The 18,449-nt window shown below is 55.3% G+C and overlaps 1 protein-coding gene across 1 annotated transcript in view; it reads left to right on the top strand.

Annotated features, from left to right (window-relative positions):
- The window catches only part of MUC6 (mucin 6, oligomeric mucus/gel-forming), a 69,088-nt gene that overhangs the window by 47,060 nt on the left and 3,579 nt on the right, over positions 1-18,449 (top strand). Inside the window, exons 34-42 of the mRNA XM_068684353.1 lie at positions 579-626; positions 1,014-1,265; positions 2,474-2,869; positions 3,959-4,375; positions 5,629-6,045; positions 10,788-11,204; positions 14,386-14,802; positions 15,831-16,247; positions 17,167-17,583. Coding sequence (XP_068540454.1) covers positions 579-626; positions 1,014-1,265; positions 2,474-2,869; positions 3,959-4,375; positions 5,629-6,045; positions 10,788-11,204; positions 14,386-14,802; positions 15,831-16,247; positions 17,167-17,583 — 3,198 coding nt within the window. The remainder of the gene's footprint in view (positions 1-578; positions 627-1,013; positions 1,266-2,473; positions 2,870-3,958; positions 4,376-5,628; positions 6,046-10,787; positions 11,205-14,385; positions 14,803-15,830; positions 16,248-17,166; positions 17,584-18,449) is intronic.

Here is an 18,449-nt window from a genome sequence, read left to right as displayed (position 1 = left end):
TTTAACATGGCAAGTAGGAAAGGGAATGGGTGTCTGAAGGAGTTTGACAAAAATAGATATTATGGTGTCCCTCAATGGAACAAGCATCAGACATCCAATAAGATCTTTAAACCTAACATTTCTCTTGGAAACCATATTCTACCAATTCCTCCAAATTAAGGCAAAATCACTTTGTGCTTCAAAGTGAGTTTTGAAAACCTTACAGATGGTGGAATGTGTGTTCCCCCATGCCATTGTAACAACGTCTCTGAAAATCATAAATCCTATCTATCACAAAAGGACTTACGCTTTGGGTTGTCAGGTACTTTGTAGGTCAACAAGCGCAGCCTCCTCTGATGCTGTATTCTGACACCAGAAGCTGGGACAGTGTGCAGGGAGAAGTCAGTTGTAGTGGGAGGGCGGGCACACACTCTCTCCCAGTCCACACATCTCCCATCCTTACTGTTGGGGTGCATACATCCAGGTCTTCCTGTGCCAACAATTACAGCTTAGTCTGAGGAAGCATCGCAACCCACTTTAACTAGGCACCTTCTCAGACATCAACCATTACTAAATGTCCACTTATCCTTACTTTACAGAGAGTGAGGGAACTGAAGCAACCACTCTACACCACCGAGTCTCAGTAGGTGAGTAAGAAGAACCTGAGAGCTGCCATTAGCCTACAACTCTTTCACTTACCCAGCTTTCCCATGGGATGCCCATGCCTAGCCCGGAGTGCCTTCAAGGGAGACACACACATCTGGAGAGGCTCTTCATCTTCCCTCATGTGGTCCAGAAAGAGGCAGAGGGTGCTGAATTGGCCCGGTTCTTGCCCTGCATTCCTAGGGAGAAGCAGAAAGGGAAAAGTGAGGGCCGGAGCCACTGGGCCATCCCTCCCTCTTGCCCAGCAGGAGGGATCTGTGCCTTTCTTGTCCCAGTGCCAGCCCATGGCTTCTGGCACGGAACTGCCCACCTCTGTCACCTTCCCCTCTTGCTCCACCACCCTCAATCGACTTGTGCTTTCCTCCCGGTAGCTGTCACCCACAAAAGGCCAACTGTGCCACACAGTGTGCCACAATTCATCACGCAGAAGACCACACCTGTGACATTGGCCAGCAGTACCTCCCAGACCTCTGTTTCCAGAGAAGCCAGCCCTGCCAGCAGTCCAGAAGTCCCACTGACAAAGACGTCTCCGAGCCCCAGCTCTTTACCTGTCACCTCAACCTCATCTGTTTCTTCCTCCTCATCTGCCCTGCCCTCAACACGGCTGAGACCATCACATCCCGGTAAGGCCCCTCTTGCTCTTCCTGCTGCTGCTGCCTGCTCCTTTCAGCTCCCACCCTTCTCTTCGAAGTGGCGTTTTCTGCACAGGTTTCACTTTTAGTATTAATTTCCTCTTCCTACTGCCCTTGCCATGGTACTCCTGCAACTCAGGCACGTCCTGGGACTGGCAGTCACACTGGCCATCCTTCTCCGCTGCTGCTTCAGGGGTTTGGCTGTGGGGCACAGGACTTCATCAGGGTACAGACCTCTGTGAGTTCCGGCCCTGCAACTAGTAATTGGAGACTAGTTAACACAACTCCTCCCCTTACAGTGGTGCCCTGAGAATGCACAGCAGTGGGGAGAGAAGGCAGTGGAGAGTGGAAGATTACAACTCCAGGAAAAATTGGGGTGAGAGACAGAAAACAAGGATGCTCTCCACCCAAAGGAAGCCCAGGCCCCGACACACCCACGATAAAGATGGGCCAATAAATGCCAACTCCTTGCTCCATACATAAAGACAGATGCTGACTCTGTGTGCAAAATTATCACCAGTGGAGGGTGGACAAGAATGTGCATGCTCAAACTCCAGGGTACACTTCTCCCACTTAGACCTATGGGGCTACAAATGCCCAGGTCTTCCTAATATCAAACAGGATACCTTCTTTGAGGAGATCCCGCAACATGCTTTGCCTAGGATCCTTTCCAAGACTCAACCATTGTTTTCTCTCATCCCTTTCTTTGTAGCAAGGGAGCCAACCAGAGCTAAGACTCCAACTAGTAAAGTAGTAACAGGTGAGTGCTCTGGTCAGGAGAGAGTAGAGTCACCCAGGGCATATGCCTGTCCCATCAATAGCATCAACTCCCCCAGGAAACCATACCAGCATGTTCTGAAATAGACACATGATAAACTACTTCTAAACATGTGGAAAAATTAAAGTAGAGATACTTCTTCCCTTCTAAAGAATTAAGGAAAGAGCAGACACGAACTGATGGAGGGCATCCTAATAAATCATGACTACCTGGCCATGCTGGGGCGTAGCAGGATGGGGCGGGACATGCTGGGCATCATAGATCTCATTGTTATATTCTACAAAAAAGAGTCACTGAGGTGCGGTACTGCACGTATTATCCTTACCCCCAGGAGGAGATGTTTACGTTAGAATCGCCCATTTCACTTCCCTTCAACTCTTGCTCTAAAAATACCAACTGACTGGTAATTTCCACCTGACAGCCTCCAAAACTACATTGCCACCTGTGAGCACGGAGAAGACCACCCCGGCCACATCTGCCAGCAGCACCTCCAAGACGTCCGTGCCCAGCGAGGCCAGCCCCGCCAGCAGCCCAGCAGTGCCAGTGGCCAGGACGTCGCCTGCCCCCAGCAGCCCTCTCAGCACCAGGCTGCCATCTGCCGCCCCTTCCACAGCCTCCTCCCCGTCGCCCCCAAGCTCCCGGCTCAGGCCCACGCCTACGACCCTGAGGCCCAAGCCCTCTCCCCCGAGGACCAGTGCTCCCACAGAGTCGCCTGCATCCTCCACACCCTCCACAGCCAAAACCAGCCCGCTGCCCTCATCTACGTCCTCCCCACTCTCAACTGTGTCCTCAGCAGTGCCGAGCTCTTCACAGCCAGGTAAGGCTCCCTGCTGCCTTCCCTCTGCTCTGCCTGCCCTTTACTGGGAACACAAATGCCCTTATTCTTTCTATCCCTTTTTCCTTCCCCTTCATCCCAACATTTAACTCTCATCCTGATGTCAAATGGTGTGGAACAGCCCCTGGGGGAGTTTGGGTCCCCTGTGCTGGCTCTGTTCCCTCCCAGATCCTTGTGCACCCCAGGCTCCTCACAAGCAGGGCAGCATCAGAAGTAGAGAAGTCCTTGACTTGGTGTGAGCACTGCTCATCAACACTTCAACCAACAATGTTTTCTCAACATTTTACACATCCAAAATTGAAAACACCTCACTGTAGACGATACTGTGATGAAAATGGCATGTATCACAGCGGAAAACCATGACAAAGACCTTCTCTGTTTCTCTGTCTGCTGTCCAGCAAGTGGGCTTGGGGTGCGTGGAGGTAGGAAGAGGACAGAGGTGGCAGAGCTTACAGCAAGAGCCCAGCGAGCCATTCCTTACTGTACACCAAAACACTCAGCAAGACGATGAGGGTTGCAGGTTTCAAACGAGCCATTCCTCAGAGCCTGAGTGGTCCTAGGCATGCTGGTGGGAGGTGGGGAGTGATTGCCTTTGCTTCACTTTGGGGTTTCTTTTCTTGATTTTCGTTCTGTTCTCCTACTCTCAATATGTTGACTCTTGAATTCCTCCTCTCTTTTTCCTTTCCGCTTCTTGGCCCCTTTTCTGCTGAGGGGGGGCAAAGAAGAGTGTGAGTGGGGCTTAGCAGGCTCTTGGGATGAAGTACAGAAATCACTTCTGAGCTTCATTTTAGCTTCTTTTCCAGCCAGCAGCAGAGGGTGCTGAGCTGCTGGAGGGCAGCCCTGGGCCCCTGTCCTTATGTCACCTTTGTGGGAAGAAGCAGGATGGGGAAGGGAAGGGCAGCAGCCCCTGGCCCATTCCTCCCTCTTGCCCAGAAAGACTCAGGGCTGCACACCCCATACGTTCCTTGCCTTTGGGGCTGTCCTGGGGCACCTGCCCAGAACCAGAGCTCTTCCTCTGCCTGCCCCTCCTGCCCTGCCACCCTCAGTCCCCCTGTGCTTTCTTCCCGACAGCCTCCACCCCCAAAGAGACAACGGTGCCTCACATCGTGCCACCCGTGAGCACGGAGAAGACCACCCCGGCCACGTCTGCCAGCAGCACCTCCAAGACGTCCGTGCCCAGCGAGGCCAGCCCTGCCAGCAGCCCAGCAGTGCCAGTGGCCAGGACGTCGCCTGCCCCCAGCAGCCCTCTCAGCACCAGGCTGCCATCTGCCGCCCCTTCCACAGCCTCCTCCCCATCGCCCCCAAGCTCCCGGCTCAGGCCCACGCCTACGACCCTGAGGCCCAAGCCCTCTCCCCCGAGGACCAGTGCTCCCACAGAGTCGCCTGCGTCCTCCACACCCTCCACAGCCAAAACCAGCCCGCTGCCCTCATCTGTGTCCTCCCCACTCTCAACTGTGTCCTCAGCAGTGCCGAGCTCCTCACAGCCAGGTAAGGCTCCCTGCTGCCTTCCCTCTGCTCTGCCTGCCCTTTACTGGTGTCGTGGTGTAACCCGGCCGGCAGCTAAAGACCACAAAGCCATTTGCTCACCCACCCCCAGCTAGCCACCCCTATATATTGTTCAGCATGACGTCAGATGGTATGGAATACTCCTTTGACTAGTTTGGGCCCCCTGTGCTTGACTCTATTCACCCCCCAGCTCCTGGTGCACCCCCAACCTGCCCATAGGCAGGACAGAGCAAGAAGCTGGGACGTCCTTGGCTTGGTGTAAGCACTGCTCTGCAACAGTTAAAACATCGGGGCGTTATCAGCACTCTTCTCACCCTAAGCCAAAACATAGCATTCTACCAGCTACTAGTAAGAAAATAAACTCTTTCATAACCGAAACCAGGACAACTGGGAACACAAATGCCATTATTCCTTATATCCCTTTCCTCCCCCTTCACCACAACATTTATCTCTCATCCTGATGAGAAATGGTGTGGAACAGCCTCCGGGTGAGTCCCCTCCCAGCTCCCTGTGGACTCCCAGGCTCCTCACAAGCAGGGCAACATCAGAAGTAGAGAAGTCCTTGACTTGGTGTGAGCACTGCTCAGCAACACCTCAACCAACAATGTTTTCTCAACATTTTACACATCCAAAATTGAAAACACATCACTGTAGACGATACTGTGATGAAAATGGAATGTATCACAGTGGAAAACCATGACAAAGACCTTCTCTGTTTCTCTGTCTGCTCCAGAGCAATTGGGCTTGGGGTGGGCAAGAGGCAGGGAGGGGACAGAGGTGGCAGAGCATACAACAAGAGCCCAGCGAGCCATTCCTTACCGCACACCAAAACGCTCAGCAAGAAGATGAGGGTTGCAGGTTTCAGAACGAGCCATTCCTCAGAGCCTGGCTGGGCCTGGGTGTGCTGGTGGGAGGTGAGCAGTGATTGCCTTTGCTTGACTTGGGGGTTGGTATCTGATTCTTGTTTTTCCTTCCGTTCTTGCACTGTCTCTGTTTTGACACTTGAGTTTCTCCTCTCTTTTGTCTTTCCAGTTGTCTACTCCTCTCTTTCTGAAGGGGGATTGAGAGAGAATGAGTGGGGCTTAGCACGCAGTTAGGATCAAATCATGACAGTATGACCTTCAGTATAGCTTCTATCCCAGGCAGGAGCAGAGGGTGCTGAGCTGCTGGAGGGCAGCCTCAGGGCGCTGTCACTCTCAGCCACCCTCAGTCCCCCTGTGCTTTCCTCCTGGCAGCCTCCACCCCCAAAGAGACAACGGTGCCTCACATCGTGCCGCCCGTGAGCACGGAGAAGACCACCCCGGCCACGTCTGCCAGCAGCACCTCCAGGACGTCCGTGCCCAGCGAGGCCAGCCCCGCCAGCAGCCCAGCAGTGCCAGTGGCCAGGACGTCGCCTGCCCCCAGCAGCCCTCTCAGCACCAGGCTGCCATCTGCCGCCCCTTCCACAGCCTCCTCCCCGTCGCCCCCAAGCTCCCGGCTCAGGCCCACGCCTACGACCCTGAGGCCCAAGCCCTCTCCCCCGAGGACCAGTGCTCCCACAGAGTCGCCTGCATCCTCCACACCCTCCACAGCCAAAACCAGCCCGCTGCCCTCATCTACGTCCTCCCCACTCTCAACTGTGTCCTCAGCAGTGCCGACCTCCTCACAGCCAGGTAAGGCTCCCTGCTGCCTTCCCTCTGCTCTGCTTGCCCTTTACTGGGATCACTCATGCCATTATTCTTTATATCTCCTTCCTCCCCCTTCACAACATTTATCTCTCATCCTGATGTCAAATGGTGTGGAACAGCCACTGGCTGTGTCCCCTCTTAGCTCCTTGTGAATTTCCAGCCTCCTCACAGGCAGAGCAGCATCAGAAGTAGAGAAGTCCTTGACTTGGTGTGAGCACTGCTCATCAACACTTCAACCAACAATGTTTTCTCAACATTATGCACATCCGAAATTGAAAACACCTCACTGTAGACAATACTGTGATGAAAATGGAGTGTATCACAGCGGAAAACCATGACAAAGACCTTCTCTGTTTCTCTGTCTGCTGTCCAGCTAGTGGGCTTGGGCTGTGCGAGAGGTAGGGAGGAGACAGAGCTGGCAGAGCTTACAGCAAGAGCCCAGCGAGCCATTCCTTACCGTACACCACAACGCTCAGCAAGATGATGAGGGTTGCAGGTTTCAGAATGAGCCATTCTTCAGAGCCTGGCTGGGCCTGGGTGTGCTGGTAGGAGGTGGGGAGCGATTGCCTTTGCTTCACTTGGGGGTTTCTTTTTCTTGTTTTTCCTTCATTTCTTGCACCTTCCAAGTTCTGATGCATTAATTATTCCTCTCTCTTGCCTTTCTGGTACATGGCCCTCTTCCTGCTGTTTGGGAGTGTGAGAGAGATTGAGTGGGGCCCAACCATCAGCCAGTGTGAACTCACCATGGGTGGCCTTCTCCTTGGCCCTGACAGCTTCCTCTTCCTCGAGGTTCTTTGGTCATTGTGCTGCAGCACAGGTCTCTCTCTTGGAGCACACAGTCCTGGCTTGCAGCAGGCAGATGATATCCCATGCCATTGTCCTGGGCCTGAGCGACACACAATGAGATGTTCCCCTATCATAGATGGAGAGGGTGCTGAGCTGCTGGAGGGTAGCCTTGGGGCGCTGTCACCCTCTGCCACCCTCAGTCCCCCTGTGCTTTCCTCCCAGCAGCCTCCACCCCCAAAGAGACAACGGTGCCTCACATCGTGCCGCCCGTGAGCACGGAGAAGACCACCCCGGCCACGTCTGCCAGCAGCACCTCCAAGACGTCCGTGCCCAGCGAGGCCAGCCCCGCCAGCAGCCCAGCAGTGCCAGTGGCCAAGACGTCGCCTGCCCCCAGCAGCCCTCTCAGCACCAGGCTGCCATCTGCCGCCCCTTCCACAGCCTCCTCCCCGTCGCCCCCAAGCTCCCGGCTCAGGCCCACGCCTACGACCCTGAGGCCCAAGCCCTCTCCCCCGAGGACCAGTGCTCCCACAGAGTCGCCTGCGTCCTCCGCACCCTCCACAGCCAAAACCAGCCCGCTGCCCTCATCTGCGTCCTCCCCGCTCTCAACTGTGTCCTCAGCAGTGCCGAGCTCCTCACAGCCAGGTAAGGCTCCCTGCTGCCTTGCCTCTGCTCTGCTTGCTCTTTGTAGGGAACAAAAATGCCCTTATTCTTTCTGTTCCTCTTTCCTCCCCCTTCATCCCAACATTTATCACTCATCCTGATGTCAAATGGTGTGGAACAGCCCCTGGGGGAGTTTGGGCCCCCTCTGCTGGCTTTGTTCCCTCTCAGCTCCTTGTGCTCCCTAGGCTCCTCACAAGCAGGGCAGCATCAGAAGCAGAGAAGTCCTTGACTCGATGTGAGCACTGCTCAGCAGCAGAGAATCACAGAATTGCCTAGGTTGGAAGAGACCTCCATGGTCACCTTGTGCAACCTCTGACCTAACACTAGCAAGTCCTCCACTAAACCATATCACGAAGCTCTACATCTAAATGTCTTAAAGATCTCCAGGGATGGTGACTCCGCCACTTCCCTGGGCAGCCCGTTCCAATGCCTCACAACCCTTTCAGTAAAGAAGTTCTTCCTAACATCCAACCTCAACCTCTCCTGGCTCATCTTTAGCCCATTCCCCCTCGTCCTGTCACCAGGTACATGGGAGAGTAGAGCACCCCCCACCTTGATACAGCCTCCTTTAAGGTACCTGTAGAGAGCAATAAGGTCGCCCCTTAGCCTCCTCTTCTCCAGGCTGAACAATCCCAGCTCCCTCAGCTGCTCCTCGTAAGACTTGTTCTCCAGGCCCCTCACCAGCTTTGTTGCCTTTCTCTGGACTTGCTTGAGCACCTCGATGTCCTTCTTGTAGCGAGGGCCCCAAAGCTGACCACAGAAATCAAAAACTCATCACCATAGAAGATACTGTGATGAAAATGGAGTGTATCAATGATGAAAACCATGACAAAGACCTTCTCTGTTTCTCTGTCTGCTGTCCAGCTAGTGGGCTTGGGGTGCGTGGAGGTAGGAAGAGGACAGAGGTGGCAGAGCTTACAGCAAGAGCCCAGCGAGCCATTCCTTACCGTACACCAAAACGCTCAGCAAGACGATGAGGGTTGCAGGTTTCAGAATGAGCCATTCCTCAGAGCCTGGTGGGGCCTGGCTGTACTGGGGGAAGGCGGGGAGTGATTGCCTTTGCTTCACTTTGGGGTTTCTGTTTCTCGTTCTTCCTTCTGTTCTACTCTTAGTTTGTTGACTCTTGAATTCTTCCAGTCTTTTGCCTTTTCCATTCTCAGCCCCTTTCCTGCTGACGGGGAGCAAACAAGAGTGAGTGAGGCTTAGCAGGCTCTTGGGATGAAGTACAGAAATCACTTCTGACCTTCATTTTAGCTTCATTTTCAGGGAGATGCAGAGGGTGCTGAGCTGCTGGAGGGCAGCCCTGGGGCCCTGTCCTTGTGCCACCTTTGTGGGAAGAAGCAGGACGGGGAGGGGAAGGGCAGCAGCCACTGGCCCATTCCTCCCCCTGCCTGGCGCGGCTCAGGGCTGCACACCCCTAACTTCCTTGCCTTTGGGGCTGTCCTGGGGCACCTGCCCAGAACAAGCGCTCCTCCTCTGCCTGCCCCTCTTGCCCTGCCACCCTCAGTCCCCCTGTGCTTTCCTCCCGGCAGCCTCCACCCCCAAAGAGACAACGGTGCCTCACATCGTGCCGCCCGTGAGCACGGAGAAGACCACCCCGGCCACGTCTGCCAGCAGCACCTCCAGGACGTCCGTGCCCAGCGAGGCCAGCCCCGCCAGCAGCCCAGCAGTGCCAGTGGCCAGGACGTCGCCTGCCCCCAGCAGCCCTCTCAGCACCAGGCTGCCATCTGCCGCCCCTTCCACAGCCTCCTCCCCGTCGCCCCCAAGCTCCCGGCCCAGGCCCACGCCTACTACCCTGAGGCCCAAGCCCTCTCCCCCGAGGACCAGTGCTCCCACAGAGTCGCCTGTGTCCTCCGCACCCTCCACAGCCAAAACCAGCCCGCTGCCCTCATCTACGTCCTTCCCGCTCTCAACTGTGTCCTCAGCAGTGCCGAGATCCTCACAGCAAGGTAAGGCTCCCTGCTGCCTTCCCTCTGCTCTGCCTGCCCTTTACTGGGAACACAAATGCCCTTATTCTTTCTATCCCTCTTTCCTCCCCCTTCACCACAACATTGAACTCTCATCCTGATGTCAAATGGTGTGGAACAGCCCCTGGGGGAGTTTGGGCCCCCTGTGCTGGCTGTGTTCCCTCCAAGCTCCTTGTGCACCCTCAGGCTCCTCACAGGCAGGGCAGCATCAGAATCACAGAATCATTTAGATTGGAGGAGACCTACAAATCATCTGGTCCAACCATCCCCCTAGCACCAGTGTCACCACTAAACCACATAACAAGCACCACATCCAACCTCTCCTCAAACACCCCCAGGGGCAGTGACTCCACCACCTCCCAGGGCAGCTGGTTCCAGTGCCTGACTGCTCTTTTTGAGCAGCAGCGTCTCCTCATTGCCAACCTGAACCTCCCCTGGTACGGCTTGAGGCCATTCTCTTTAGTCCTATCACTGGTTACCTGTGAGCAGAGGCCGACCCCCAGCTCCCCACACCTTCCTTTCAGGCAGCTGCAGAGAGCAATGAGGTCTCCCCTGAGCCTCCTCTTCTCCAGCCCAAACACCCCCGGTTCCCTCAGCCACTCCCCACAGGCCTTGTGCTCCAGGCCCTTCACCAGCCCCGTATCCCTGCTCTGGACACGCTCCAGGGCCTCGATGTCCTTCTGGTAGTGAGGGGCCCAAAGCTGAACACAGCACTCGAGATGCAGCCTCACCAGAGCAGAGCACAGGGGGACGATCACCTCCTGCTCCTGCTGGCTGCACCATTCCTGACACAGCCAGGATGCCGCTGGCCTCTTGGCCACCTGGGCTCACTGCTGGCTCACGTTCAAGTGAACATCCATCAGCACCCCCAGATCCTTTTCCCCTGCACACCTTTGCAGCCACTCTGCCCCCAGCCTGCAGCGCTGCATGGGGCGGTTGTGGCCAAAGTGCAGGACCTGGCACTTGGCCATGTTGAACCTCATCCCAGTGGCCTCTGCCCATCAACAAATCCTGTCCAGGTCCCTCTGCGGGGCCTTCCTGCCCTCTGGCATTCAACACTGCCCCCCAGCTTGGTGTTGTCTGCAAGCCTACTGAGAGTGCACTCAATTCCCTCATCCAAGTCATCAGTAAAGATATTAAAGAGGCTTAAAGCAGGCAGATGATATTCCATACCATTGTCTTGGAACTGGAGAGAAACACACAGAGATGCTCTCCTTCCATGGGGATTCAGAGGCTGCTGAGCTGCTGGAGGGCAGCCTTGGGGCACTGTCACCCTCTGCCACCCTCATTCCCCCTGTCCTTTCCTCCCGGCAGCCTCCACCCCCAAAGAGACAACGGTGCCTCACATCGTGCCGCCCGTGAGCACGGAGAAGACCACCCCGGCCACGTCTGCCAGCAGCACCTCCAGGACGTCCGTGCCCAGCGAGGCCAGCCCCGCCAGCAGCCCAGCAGTGCCAGTGGCCAGGACGTCGCCTGCCCCCAGCAGCCCTCTCAGCACCAGGCTGCCATCTGCCGCCCCTTCCACAGCCTCCTCCCCGTCGCCCCCAAGCTCCCGGCTCAGGCCCACGCCTACGACCCTGAGGCCCAAGCCCTCTCCCCCGAGGACCAGTGCTCCCACAGAGTTGCCTGCGTCCTCCGCACCCTCCACAGTCAAAACCAGCCCGCTGCCCTCATCTACGTCCTCCCCGCTCTCAACTGTGTCCTCAGCAGTGCCGAGCTCCTCACAGCCAGGTAAGGCTCCCTGCTGCCTTCCCTCTGCTCTGCTTGCTCTTTGTAGGGAACACAAATGCCATTATTCTTTCTGTTCCTCTTTCCTCCCTCTTCATCCCAACATTTATCTCTCATCCTGATGTCAAATGGTGTGGAACAGCCCCTGGGTGAGTTTGGGCCCCTGTGTTCCCTGGCATGCCTGAGAAAAGGGCACCGGGGGATACCCCCCAGAGGGTGGTGGAGCCTCAGCTCTGTTGCTGTCAGGCAGAGGTAGGGGTCCAAAACAAGAAAGAGTGGTATAAGCAAGAGCAAGTCCCAGTTCAGCATCATGGGCAACCCCTCTCGCTATCTACCTTGCTTTTCCAGGCGTCCCTCTGTAATAGGTTTGATGCCCTGGATCTTGAGGGATAGGTAGGCAACGATGTTGTGGAAGGCCCACCTACGAAGTTATGTAGGAAGAGGCAGTTGGCATCACTCCTCATGACTGCCTCCAAAAAGAAAGAAAGAAGGGTAATTGGAGCAGGAGATTCCTTCTGAGAGGAACAGAGGGCCCGACACGCAGAGTTGACCCTCATCAAAGGGAAGTCTGCAATCTACCTGGAGCTTGGATCAGGGATATCACCAGGACGCTTCCCAACCCGGTGTGCTCAACATGCTATTACCCGCTGCTGATCTTCCAGATGAGAAGCTGCCTCCTCTAGTTTGTGGGGAATGAAGAAAGATTTCAAGGCCTTGGGATGGTTTGTGAAAGAGCCTGGGCCACAAGTCCTTTTCCTCTTCCCGCCTTCCATTCTGGGGTGATGACATGGGATGGAATAGAAGGATCCAGTCCATAAATGATTGGCTATGTGACTGGTGCTACGGGCACGGCTTTGGGTTCTTTGATAATATGTGGTTTTATAAGACTACAGGCCTGAAAGTAATACACAGGAAAGGTTTATCTCACAGGGGCAAAAGGGTTTTGGGACAGGAATCAGCAGGGCTCATTTGGAGAGCTTTAAACTAGATCTGAAGGGGGAGGGGGTTGTAGCTGGGCTTGCAGCGCCCTAGCAGTGATGAAGACTGTGAGACCTCCCACCCCCCTAGGGTGAAATTGGCATGCTCAGCTCACTCCCTGAAGTGCCTATACACCAACGCATGGAGCATGGGGAATAAGCAGGAGGAGGTAGAAATGCATGTTCAGTCAGGAGATTATGATCTGGTGGCGATTACAGAGACATGGTGGGACAGCTCACGTGACTGGAATGTGGCCATGGATAGGTATGTCCTGCTCAGGAAAAACAGGCTGGCAAGGCGAGGTGGCGGAATTGCTCTTTACATGAGAGAGCAACTGAAATGTACTGAGTACTGTCCGGGGTGGATGAGGAGCGAGTTGAGAGTCTGTGGATGGCAATTAAGGGGCAGGCTGGCATGGGGAATACTGTTGGGGGTGTCTATTACAGGCCACCAGATCCGGATGGGGAAGATGGCAAGGCCTTTTACAGGCAGCTGGTAGCATCCTCATGAGCACAGGCCCTGGTTATTGTGGGGGATTTTAACTACCCTGACATTTGCTGGAAGGCCTACTCAGCCAGCCATCTGCAGTCCAGGAGGTTCCTTCAGTGTACTGAGGGTAACTTCCTGATGCAAATAGTGGATGTGCCAACGAGGAGAGGAGCACTGCTGGATCTTGTCCTCACGAACAAGATAGGGCTGGTTGAAGCAGGGAAGGTTGAAGGCAGCCTTGGTTGCAGCAGCCATGAGATGGTGGAGTTTAGGATCTCATGTGGCAGGAACAGGGTACTGAGCAGAATCACAACCGTGGACTTCAGTAGGGCCAACTTTGGCCTTTTCCAGCATTTGCTAGGGGAAATTCCATGGGATAAGGTACTTGAAGGAAAAGGGGAGCAAGACAGTTGGTTAGTGTTCAAGGACTGCTGCTTCCAAGCTCAAGATCAGAGCATCCCAACAAGTAGGAAGTCAGGGAAGAGAGCCAGGAAACCTGCATGGTTAAACAGGGAACTGCTGGGCAGACTCAAGTGGAATAGGAGAGTCTACAGGTCATGGAAGGAGGGGTTGGCCTCTTGGGAGGAATAAGGCTGTTAGAGGATATAGGGAGGTAACTAGGAAAACTAAGGCCTCCTTAGAATTAAACCCTGCGAGAGGAGTCAAGGACAACAGAAGGGGCTTCTTAAAAACATTGCAGATAAAACTAACTCTAGAGGCAATGTAGGCCCACTAATGAATGAGGTGGGTGCCCTGGTGACAGAAGATAAAGAGAAAACAAGTTATGGAATGCCTCATTTGTCTCTGTCCATATGCCAGAGACTCTCCCGAGGACCCCTGTACCCCTGAGGCCCCAGAGGAAGTTGAAATAAAGGAGTTTGCCTGGGCTCATGACAGCTGTGTTAAGGACTGATTAAGCAAGCCGGACATCCATACGTCTATGGGTCCTGATGGGCTGCACCCACAGGTGCAGACAGAGAAGGCAGAACTCATTGCTAGTCCTCTGGAGTTCTCATACACCCAAGTCCCTCCTGGAATGGGGGCCCCAGAGATGAACAAACAAATTTCTCTACCCCTCAGTAAGTAGGGTAAAGGTGGGCAAGAGGTAGGGAGGGGACAGAGCTGGCAGAGCGTACAAGAGCCCAGCGAGCCATTCCTTACCGTACACCAAAACGCTCAGCAAGACGATGAGGGTTGCAGGTTTCAGAACGAGCTGTTCCTCAGAGCCTGGCTGGGTCTGGGTGTGCTGGTGGGAGGTGGGCAGTGATTGCCTTTGCTTGACTTGGGGGTTTCTTTTTCTTGTTTTTCCTTCATTTCTTGCACCGTCCAAGTTCTGACACATTAATTTTACCTCTCTCTTGCCTTTCTGGTACGTGGCCCTCTTCCTGCTGTGGGGGAGTGAGAGAGACATTAAATGGGGCTCAGCCACCAGCCAGGGTGAACTCACCATGGGTGGCCTTCTCCTTGGCCCTGACGGCTTCCTCTTCCCTGAGGTTCTGGGGGCATTATGCTGCAGCACAGGTCTCTCTCTTGGAGCACACAGTCCTGGCTTGCAGCAGGCAGATGATACACCATGACATTGTCCTGGGCCTGAGCGACACACAATGAGATGTTCCTCTTCCAGAGAGATGCAGAGGGTGCTGAGCTGCTGGAGGGCAGCCCTGGGGTGCTGTCACTCTCAGCCACCCTCAGTCCCCCTGTGCTTTCCTCCCGGCAGCCTCCACCCCCAAAGAGACAACGGTGCCTCACATCGTGCCGCCCGTGAGCACGGAGAAGACCACCCCGGCCACGTCTGCCAGCAGCACCTCCAGGACGTCCGTGCCCAGCGAGGCCAGCCCCGCCAGCAGCCCAGCAGTGCCAGTGGCCAGGACGTCGCCTGCCCCCAGCAGCCCTCTCAGCACCAGGCTGCCATCTGCCGCCCCTTCCACAGCCTCCTCCCCGTCGCCCCCAAGCTCCCGGCTCAGGCCCACGCCTACGACCCTGAGGCCCAAGCCCTCTCCCCCGAGGACCAGTGCTCCCACAGAGTCGCCTGTGTCCTCCGCACCCTCCACAGCCAAAACCAGCCCGCTGCCCTCATCTACGTCCTTCCCGCTCTCAACTGTGTCCTCAGCAGTGCCGAGCTCCTCACAGCCAGGTAAGGCTCCCTGCTGCCTTCCCTCTGCTCTGCCTGCCCTTTACTGGGATCACTCATGCCATTATTCTTTATATCCCTTTCCTCCCCCTTCACAACATTTATCTCTCATCCTGATGTCAAATGGTGCGGAACAGCTACTGGCTGTGTCCCCTCTCAGCTCCTTAAGAATTTCCAGCCTCCTCACAGGCAGAGCAGCATCAGAAGTAGAGAAGTCCTTGACTTGGTGTGAGCACTGCTCAGCAACACTTCAACCAACAATGTTTTCTCAACATTATGCACATCCGAAATTGAAAACACCTCACTGTAGACAATACTGTGATGAAAATGGAGTGTATCACAGCTGAAAACCATGACAAAGACCTTCTCTGTTTCTCTGTCTGCTGTCCAGCTAGTGGGCTCGGGCTGGGCAAGAGGTAGGGAGGAGACAGAGCTGTCAGAGCTTACAGCAAGAGCCCAGCGAGCCATTCCTTACCGTACACCACAACGCTCAGCAAGACGATGAGGGTTGCAGGTTTCAGAATGAGCCATTCCTCAGAGCCTGGCTGGGCCTGGGTGTCCTGTTGGGAGATGGGCAGTGATTGCCTTCGCTTCACTTGGGGGTTTCTTTTTCTTGTTTTTCCTTCATTTCTTGCACCGTCCAAGCTCTGATGCATTCATTTTTCCTCTCTCTTGCCTTTCTGGTACGTGGCCCTCTTCCTGCTGTTTGGGAGTGTGAGAGAAATTGAGTGGGGCCCAACCATCAGCCAGTGTGAACTCACCATGGGTGGCCTTCTCCTTGGCCCTGACAGCTTCCTCTTCCTCGAGGTTCTTTGGTCATTGTGCTGCAGCACAGGTCTCTCTATTGGAGCACACAGTCCTGGCTTGCAGCAGGCAGATGATATCCCATGCCATTGTCCTGGGCCTGAGCAACACACATGGAGATGTTCCTCTTCCAGAGAGATGGAGAGGGGGCTGAGCTGCTGGAGGGCAGCCCTGGGGTGCTGTCACCCTCTGCCACCCTCAGTCCCCCTGTGCTTTCCTCCCAGCAGCCTCCACCCCCAAAGAGACAACGGTGCCTCACATCGTGCCGCCCGTGAGCACGGAGAAGACCACCCCGGCCACGTCTGCCAGCAGCACCTCCAAGACGTCCGTGCCCAGCGAGGCCAGCCCCGCCAGCAGCCCAGCAGTGCCAGTGGCCAAGACGTCGCCTGCCCCCAGCAGCCCTCTCAGCACCAGGCTGCCATCTGCCGCCCCTTCCACAGCCTCCTCCCCGTCGCCCCCAAGCTCCCGGCTCAGGCCCACGCCTACGACCCTGAGGCCCAAGCCCTCTCCCCCGAGGACCAGTGCTCCCACAGAGTCGCCTGCGTCCTCCGCACCCTCCACAGCCAAAACCAGCCCGCTGCCCTCATCTGCATCCTCCCCGCTCTCAACTGTGTCCTCAGCAGTGCCGAGCTCCTCACAGCCAGGTAAGGCTCCCTGCTGCCTTTCCTCTGCTCTGCTTGCCCTTCCCAGTTCTCACCTTCATTACTACAACAAGAAACTCCTTGACTCTCTGTGCCCGCTGCTTTTGGCATTGCCTCACTGCGACCTGTGTCCCATTTCCATGTTGTTCATTCCAACTTCCATTGCTCAGCATGATGACAAATGGTGTGGAACAGCCCTGAGTGAGTTTTGGCCCATCGCTGGTAAGGCAGCATGAGAAGTCCTTGATTCTGTGTGAGCACTGCTCAGCAACACTTCAAACATCAATGTTTTCTCAATATTATGCACATCTGAAATTGAGAACGCATCACTGTAGATGATTCTCTGATGAAAATGGAGTGTATCACAGCTGAAAAACAAGACAAAGACCTCTGTTTCTCTGTCTCCTGTCCAGCTAGTGGGCTTGGGCTGTGCGAGAGGTAGGGAGGAGACAGAGCTGTCAGAGTTTACAGCAAGAGCCCAGCGAGCCATTCCTTACCGTACACCAAAACACTCAGCAAGACAATGAGGGTTGCAGGTTTCAGAATGAGCCGTTCCTCAGAGCCTGGCTGCGCTTGGGTGTGCTGGTGAAAGATGGGGAGTGAGGGGAGTGATTGCCTTTGCTTGACTTGGGGGTTGGTATCTGTTTCTTGTTTTTCCTTCCGTTCTTGCATTGTCTGTGTTTTGACACTTGAGTTTCTCCTCTCTTTTGCCTTTCCAGTTGTCGGCTCCTCTCTTTATGAAGGGGGATTGATAGAGAATGAGTGGGGCTTAGCACGCAGTTAGGATCAAATCATGAGAGTATGACCTTCATTATAGCTTCTATTCCAGGCAGGAGCAGAGGGTGCTGAGCTGCTGGAGGGCAGCCTCGGGGCGCTGTCACCCTCTGCCACCTTCAGTCCCCCTGTGCTTTCCTCCCGACAGCTTCCACCCCCAAAGAGACAACGGTGCCTCACATCGTGCCGCCCGTGAGCACGGAGAAGACCACCCCGGCCACGTCTGCCAGCAGCACCTCCAGGACGTCCGTGCCCAGCGAGGCCAGCCCCGCCAGCAGCCCAGCAGTGCCAGTGGCCAGGACGTCGCCTGCCCCCAGCAGCCCTCTCAGCACCAGGCTGCCATCTGCCGCCCCTTCCACAGCCTCCTCCCCGTCGCCCCCAAGCTCCCGGCTCAGGCCCACGCCTACGACCCTGAGGCCCAAGCCCTCTCCCCCGAGGACCAGTGCTCCCACAGAGTCGCCTGCGTCCTCTGCACCCTCCACAGCCAAAACCAGCCCGCTGCCCTCATCTGCGTCCTCCCCGCTCTCAACTGTGTCCTCAGCAGTGCCGAGCTCCTCACAGCCAGGTAAGGCTCCCTCCTGCCTTCCCTCTGCTCTGCCCACCCTTGCCAGTTCTCACTTTATTTTGTACAGGGAAATGCAAACCCCTTGACAGCCATTCTCTCTGCCTGCCTCTTTTGGCATTTTCTCTGTGACCTGTGTCCCCTTTTTGAAGTTCTTTATTCCAACTTCCGTTGCTCAGCTTGATATCAAATGGTATGGAATATCCCGTGTGAATTTTGGCCACCTCGAGAATAAGGATTACAGAATTTTTGAATCCTAGAATTATTCAGGTTGGAAAAGATTTCAAAGATCACCAACTTCAGCCTTTAACCTGGTACTGACAAGTCCACCACTAAACCATGCTACTGCCTTCTGCATCTACACGTCTGGATGACTATCCAGAACAGTGATTGCACCTCCTCTCTGGGTATCCTGTTCCACTGCCAAATAACTCTTTCCATAAAGAAATGTCTCCTAATAGCCAACCATAACCTCTCCCAGAAAACACTGCGGCCATTTACCCTCGTCTTATCACATGCTGCTTGGGAGAAGAGCTTGATCCATACCTCCATACAACCTCCTTTAAGGTCATTGTAGAGTTCTATAAGGTCTTCCCCTGAGCCACCTTTTCTTCAGGCTAAACATCCCCAGCTCCCTCAGCAGCTCCTCACAGGACCTGTTCTGCAGACCCTTCACCAGCTTTGTAGTCCTTCCCTGGACACTCTCCAGGGCCTCGATGTCCTTCTTGTAGTGAGGGCCCCAAAAGCAAACCCAATACTTGAGGTGCAGCCTCACCAGAGCCAAGTACAGAGGGACAATCACTTCCCTAGCCCTGCTGGCCACGCTGTTTCTGACACAAGCCAGGATGCCATTGGCCTTCTTGACCACC

Source organism: Anas acuta, chromosome 5 (genome assembly GCF_963932015.1).
Source record: "Anas acuta chromosome 5, bAnaAcu1.1, whole genome shotgun sequence".
Lineage (NCBI taxonomy): Eukaryota > Metazoa > Chordata > Aves > Anseriformes > Anatidae > Anas > Anas acuta.
The sequence above is the reverse complement of the archived record's forward strand: the minus strand, read 5'-3'. Positions and strand labels throughout refer to the sequence as shown.